This window comes from Pterocles gutturalis, unplaced genomic scaffold, assembly GCF_000699245.1.
Source record: "Pterocles gutturalis isolate BGI_N339 unplaced genomic scaffold, ASM69924v1 scaffold40310, whole genome shotgun sequence".
Classification (NCBI taxonomy): domain Eukaryota; kingdom Metazoa; phylum Chordata; class Aves; order Pterocliformes; family Pteroclidae; genus Pterocles; species Pterocles gutturalis.
The window spans coordinates 252-7462 of NW_010147276.1; the positions used below are offsets into that span (position 1 = coordinate 252).

The following is a 7211-nucleotide window of genomic DNA, read 5'->3' on the forward strand; positions in this document are numbered from 1 at the left end:
GTGTCCCCTCTTCGGTTCTCACCACAAGGCTGGGAAGGAGGGAGCTGGCCCCCAAGCCAGGACAAAGCTGTCCAGGCAGAGCAGCTCCACCTCTTCCCTCCTCCAGAAAACCCGTCCGGGGAAGTATTGCCCCTGTCCATGGGGAGTTTTAGCAAATTGTTAGTCTGTTATTTTAGGAAAGCAACACAAGAGCAGCTGTCACACATAGATACTCGTTGGAGGACTCATCGCAGGAGATCTTATTGCCATTACGTCTCTTACAAAACAGCATCATTAGAAAGCTGGAACCGGAGATGAGAGGTCGTTGCACATACAAACATGGCCACACGCCGCTGTGTCCACAACAGGAGCAAAGGGTTTGTTTCTATCCAGAGCTGGATATTGCTGGGAGAGAAGACCTGGATTCTGTGCACAATGTAGGGGCGGGGAATGGTTGTCTTAAAGACAGGATATATTAACTCCCAGACACTAGGTCTGAGGGGAAACCAACCCCGTTCACCCAGTTACGCATCAGCCCCTGATGAAGATTGGCTTCAAGATTGTTCGTGGCAGCGCCGAGTCGGTCTGACCGGTGGTCTCTACGGCTGCAGACACCAGATTTATTGTCTTAGGTGAGGAAGTTTGGAGCAAGCAGCATCCTGGCAGACAGTGCAGGGCAACGCAGGGGTGACTGTGGAGCTATCACATCAACACCTTTTCCCTATGAATTACCAGTGGAGTTTATTTAAAATCCAAGCGAGGCTACAGAGTCACAAGTCACAGTGGTGTTCCCAGCCAGGACTGGCTGTCACGTCACTCATACTCACACAGGAGACGATCTAGGTAACTGTGCACGGCTTTTCCTTCCAGGATTCCCCTCCAGGATGCACGACAGAAAACCAGAGGGAAGTGGTGGGACTGCTCACTGGCCCCGTGAGCCAGCAGGATCCAGTTGGTTCAGCTCGGACTGATCCAGCAGTTCAAAGTCATCCCCTTCCGCATCAGTGTCCAAGTCCGAGCTGGCTGTTCTAAGATAAGTCTTTGCACCTCTCTGGGGATTGTCACCGCGTGAGGAGCCTGGCTGCGGGGCTCCTGACAGTGCCAGCTGTATCATCCCCCTGGTGACAAACCCGGCTATGTTGTTAGTCAGAGTCTGTACAGATGGCAGCGCACCCGACTCTTCCTGGTCGTAAGGGAGATGGAGATCTTCTGTCATCACCTGTGGGCGGTAAGCCAGGCTTGGGATCCCAATGCTGGTGTCATCTTCGTCATCTATGCCAGTTGCTTCCGGGTTTATCGAAGGGAAGTCGGGGAGATCCCTGGCAAAAGATTCTTCTGGGTCACTGTGACCGTCCAGGTCTAGAAGAGGAGAAAGTGCTTTAAATACACGGCACAACACCCTGCGGGCAAGGGCAGCGCAGCACACAGAGGCTGGGCCACCACCTCACCAAGACAGACTGTCTCTTGTCATCCCAGAGACCAAACACTCTCTCATCTCCCCCTCGTGCAACGATTCGGGTGCCTGCTGACCTCCCGGTTCTGTCAGCAGAGGCTGAACCAGACACCTCCTCCCAGACTCTACGTTGCAGCCTGCATCCCTGCAGCCACAGACGGGCAGAGCGGGATCTGCCTTTGAAGAGCAGCTGCCGCAGCCCTACTAAAGCACCACAGAACTAAGAAGGAAGCTCAGTAGAACTAAGAAGGAAGCTCAGTTCTGAGAAAACAGATAGTTGCATCTCATCTTAGCCAGCAAGATAGACATCAAACAGCTAGACCTCAAGGACAGCAGGCAGCGCACCCTCCCTCCAGCCCGTCACACCGGCGCCTGCTCAGCATTCCACACCTTCCCGAAGCTGCCATTTCCCCTCACCTTCTGATCCCTCTGTCAGGGGAGTCTGGCCCCTCGAAAGGTTAAACATCCCGTTCTCAGTGTAGGAAACCTCAGCATCCGAATGCTCCGAATCAGAGATGGTTAGTTCCTTAGCGACCACAGAGTCATCCAGCTTTGAAATAGGAGATAAAAATTGAAAACATCAAATACTGGAAAGCTTACTCCTGTGCCTCAAGACAAAACACCTGATCCAGTGTCCAGCAGTGACACCCAGCCCTCAGGGGAGGCTGGTACCCAAGGCTCATTTCATGCTGTACTGCCCAGCCTAGAGACAAGCAGCTCTGGACATACTTGAGTGAGACAGAGTGGGAAAGACGTCTCTAAAAGAATATCCTCACATCTGATTTTCTATCCCAACTCAGCTCCAGCGTGCTGGACACACAGCCACGCGCTGTACGCCCATGTAGCACAGCGAGTTTGTTCTATTCAGCTGAGCTCTTCTATTTCCGAGATGCTTCATTACCTTGGGACAGAATGCAGCAAGCTCCTCTTCGCTGTCACTCGCATCATCCACAGCCTCCTGATAAAGGGATCGGCTACGCACTGCCAGAAACCAGAGCCAAGGGTCATTACTGCTGCCAGGACAGGGCTCTGAACAGGACCAGCCCTATCCTGAGCAGAAAAACCCTAAACTGGCAGGCTTGGACATAACACAACACAGCATGCTTTGTTCCACAGCAGAGCAACACAACCATTTCTGACTTGGGCTGCTGCAGATCTTTTGCTGAGCTGAACACGCTCAGCAAGTGCCTCGCACTGAGTCCTTCCTCTTTTTTCAGTGCAGCCACAATGTGGAACACATGGTTCTGGCAGCAGAGGAACAGCTCAGCACCGTGAAAAGCTTACACCAGCTGTTAGCGGGCAATGCCTGTGAAGGCAGAGCTGCCTCACCTCCTTCCCAAGGCAGCTGCAAGTATCTGCCAAGGGCCCTGGAGTGACTGCCATGCCACGCACGCAGCCCCATCCTGCTCCAGGACCAGGCTGTCTCAGGTACCAAGGGTCAGAAACACTGTGCACACACTTACGTTGCTTCTCTCGCTGCTTTGATATCATGTAGCCTCGAACGCTGAAATCCAGCCGCTGCAGAGCTGGCTCCAGCTTCATGTACATGCGCTGCCCCAGTCTGTGGTACACAGCCAGGGGCCACAGCAGGATGAAGAGCACTGAGGTAAGCGGGAATGCACAGGATGCTACGTGGCAAACATCTTGCCCATTTTGTGATGCAGTACAACACACGCAGGATGCAAGATCTGAGTACTGACAGCAATGCTGCCGGAAGCTGTTAGAACTGGTGCGACCACCTCTGCCAATTTAACAAAATTGAGAGGCCAGCCTCCTAGTGCTCAGATCTGGAGTTACTAAGCACTCAAACATGTTCTCTCTGGACCAGAGCCCTTAGAGTCCTGGTCAAGAACCACCACATTCCAGGCAGAACGTGTTACGTTAAATTTTAAAGCCATTCACACAAGCTTTCCTTTGAGCAGAAGAGCCCACCCCTCAGACGTTTGGATCCCACTCATTTCTGCCCCTTTTCACTTGTAAGTCTGCATTGTCATGGAGATCTACTTACACAGCAGGTAGGAGAGCACAAGGCCAGGGATATACCGGCCCAGGACAGCCAGGAAAGTGAAGACTCCACACACTAGGAGGCAAAACTGAAGACAGGGCAGATGGTGAGTTTCCAAGGTTAAGCAGTGGATTCACTCGTTCTCGACTGTCTTGTTCTCTGCAGATTCTAGGTCAAGTCATAATTCTAACGACAGCAAAGCCTTCCTAGCGTTCAACTACCCCTGCCCAGGACTAGCGCAGACACGGGAGGTATCTGGCTTCAGAGCGACAGGCAGCTACCAGGCCTCCTGCCGCAGGAGACGAGGAGATTCCCAAAGCAGGTACGCTAAAAGCACGGATGGGGCTAAAGAAGACAGAGCTCTTAGAGGAGGAAAGGACAAGGACAGTACCACTGTATTACATGTTCCTCTTTGCATAAGCCTCGAAAAAAGAAGGAAAAAAAAAGAAAAAGCATGACACACTTTCTCAAATGGTTAAAATCCAAGGAGGGAGATGAGTTTGACAGACACTTAAAAAAGCAAGAAAACGCCAAAGGAGCAGCTACATTTTCACTTCACCAGCACCATCAACATGCTGACACTCGTTTTCTCCTCCCTCCTCCACAACCTGATTATTCTGCCGGTGCTTTCTATTCCTCTCCACCACTTAATAGGCGCGTTGTGGTGGGAGACCTCCCGCGGTCACCGCCCGTGTCCGAGTGCATTCAGCCAGCGCTGGATGCCACCACAGGAGGATACCAGCGGTCGGCAGAGGCTCCACACCAAGCGCTTTATCTGCCGAAGTCTGTACATTCTTACCTTTCCAGGGCTTTGCCTCTTGAAAATGAAGAGATTGCTGAAGAAGCTGGTCACAGCCACCCATGCTTCAGCCAAATGGTGACAGAGTTCTGGCACTCCGAGCAGCCGAGGGTGAACGTATCCCCAGCTGCAGCGAAGGAAGGAATTCAGGAACACATATTACTGCAGAGTGTCAGTGCAGAAGTCACTCGTTACAAACACTTGTCTCAGTACTACCCTCTCTCCTCCCTCAGCCGCTGGGCTCTAGGGACGAGGGTCAGCCTGCCTTTCAAAACACCAGCTCGCCAAAAGCAGCACTTCTACGTACCATCCTACGGGTGTCCCGGTTCCCCCACAGCAGCTAAGGAGCAGTAATTTCAGTCAGTCTGTTGGCTTAGACTAGTTTCCATGCTACTGGAGGGAAAGGGCAGTGCAGAAGCAAATCAAGTGAATTTGTTTGCTTTTCTGCATTTCCTTAGTCAACTGCAACCCCCAGGAATTCAGCACAAGGTTTACAAGCAGCCTTGTACCTTACTGAGGCATTGTTTTTGGCAAGTTCTATTAGTGCTTCTTAACTGCTCCTCACAAGAACCTGAAGGTTAGGCAGAGCAATTCCTTTTGTACTTGGGTCTCTTAAAAAAAAAAAAAAAAAGTCATTTGGCAACAGCTCAAGTGATTTAATCGGGAGCTGAGCCCCCAGCGTGGCGCGGCAGCGCAGGCAGAAAGGTGTGCCCAGAGAGGGGAAGGTGTTATTAGTAAGACAACACCCCGACATTTCTCAACCCATTATTAATACTGCAGTCGGATCATAACTCTGCAGTAACACTTTCTGAGACAAGCCTGTTACACATTCCCTACGGAGTCTCAGAAGACTTCATTATTTAAAAAAAAAAAAAAAAAAGCTGTTTTCCTGCTACTGGAAGCCCGTACAAAAGGAATTCCTTTTAAGGCAGCAGCTCTAACTGAAGGGTACAGGGGTGAAGCAGCAGGGGAGGTTTTACAACACTCAAGCAAGCATCACTGGAGGCCAGTGTGAGGCAAAGATGAATATAATGGCTTGGGCAAGTCAAAAACTTGACACATTGGCTTGAGAGAGTCCAGGGCTCCATCCTCCTCCACTAAGCAGCTCCCTTCTCCCCCTTCCTTCCTTCCTCGCTCAAAGAAGCCAATGTTACAAGCTCATGCAGACAATAATTACACGGTATCGCAGTGAAGTACCAAACAGCAGAGGATTCAATTAGTTTCCTACCTCTCATTGTCTAATTCGTCAGGTCTCGCCACTAAAATATTAAGAACAGACACTACATTAGTTGCAAGGAATTTGCAATGAGAATGCTTAGCTCTTGGGATTTAAGTAAAGCTTTAATGAGCTGGGGAACATCTGGAAAAGACATTAACTGTCATTAAGAACCGGACGCATCACTACAACATGTTTTGAATGCGTACGTGTGACAGTGCAAGGCTGCAAGGGAGTTTCCTTGTGGGTCCTCAGTATTTGCTGGACGCTGTCTGGAAGGCTGCTCTGGTCACAGCGACAGGTATTAGCTACAAATACCACCTCCACCTCCCTCCCTTCCCCTGCACGCACCAGATGCTGAAGGAGGAACAGCTTGCTTACGGGGCAGCACCAGAGGTTTAAGTCTTTTGACACTTTCTCACCCAGGCTGGGATTCGAACCGGTTATCCTGACAAACCGAAATCACGGTTGGGAGGGAGCTGGACAGACACCTCCTCCCCACTGCAGCTACAGAGCCCCAGCCAAGCTGCTGCTAGAAACCAAGGAAAGCTTTAATGTCTTCCCAAGAACTGCAGAGGACACCAGCTGAAGCAGAAAGCTGGGAGTTGTACTTGCTAGTTAGTTAGGGAACCACCTCTGAGAGCATGCAAACCCTACACGCTGCTTCAAACCCACCTGTCCATGCAAAGCCGACACACCCTGAGCTGCTACGAATGCTGGCACTGAGTGTATCAATATCACCAGTGACACAGAACCGCTTTGTTCACCGAAAGCTTCAGACTAACTTCATTAACAGCTGTTAAGGTGCCTCTCCTTTCAAAGAGATCTCTACTCAACAGCAAAGCTGGGACTCATCTTCGTCCTAAAACATGAAGCTGGTTGATTACAGATCCTGAGGAAAAAATCCAGATGTCTTCCACGTATGCTTCATCTTCCTGCTCTTGTACTGAATGCTCGGAAGGTGAATCACTGCATCGAAACCTGCACTAGTTCACGTACACCAGGTGCTTCCAGATAATGAGACAAACACCAGTGTCACCAGCATGAAAAGCTCTTGTGTTTATACAGGTTAGGATTTCCCAGCTCCAGGAAGAACATGCCTACAGCGCTCTTGTCTATTTCTAGAGTCACAAAGCAAAAACTCCAGGATTTTAACTCTTTAACTCCAGGTGTTGCAGATCCTGTATACCTCTAGGGCTAAAAAACAGCGACTTGCTGTATCAACTCAAACATCGCAACTTACCTCCAATTTCAGGCCAGATTTTGCCCTTCCACTGATCTAGACAAACTACCACCATGAGGCTAAAGGCAACCAGGAACAGCAAGCGAAGGGAAGTCAGAGCAAAAAACCTACAAGGAAGAAACAAATCAATCGGTACCGGCCAGACCCGTGCAGCACACACAAAACCGGTCAGACAAACTAACTCAAAACGAACCAGCCACTCAGCCACGGTGACAGCCAGAGAAGAGCGAGCCCGTGCTAATCGGTCAGCACCCAGCGTGCCCGCAGCTTATCAGGCAGCTGCCGTGAGGCTGCTCTGGGGACCCTTCTCCGCCCCTGTCACCTCCACACGACAGCCCGGCTGTACGGCCCACTGCCCGAGGCCAGCAGCCCCCGCTGCCCCTCCTGCACCGCTCACACCCAGCTCTGGGTCTGCTGATCGGTGTCATGCCTTCAGACAGCAGGGAACGGGCAGAGCTGAAGCGGCAGCAGCGCGCCCAGGTCCCTCCTGTCCGCGGGAAGCGGTCGGGGACCCGG

At 51.2% G+C, this 7211-nt stretch overlaps 1 protein-coding gene across 1 annotated transcript; it reads right to left on the reverse strand.

Moving 5' to 3' along the window:
- Nucleotides 1-667: 667 nt before the first annotated feature.
- Nucleotides 668-6802, reverse strand: FAM134C (family with sequence similarity 134, member C; the record flags this gene model as incomplete). Its single annotated transcript, XM_010085993.1, has 8 exons — nucleotides 668-1338; nucleotides 1850-1982; nucleotides 2334-2413; nucleotides 2896-3033; nucleotides 3441-3525; nucleotides 4237-4363; nucleotides 5465-5495; nucleotides 6696-6802. Coding segments are annotated over 8 exons (1138 nt in total), but the record flags the coding sequence as incomplete, so codon positions are not given.
- Between the last annotated feature and the right edge of the window lie 409 nt (nucleotides 6803-7211).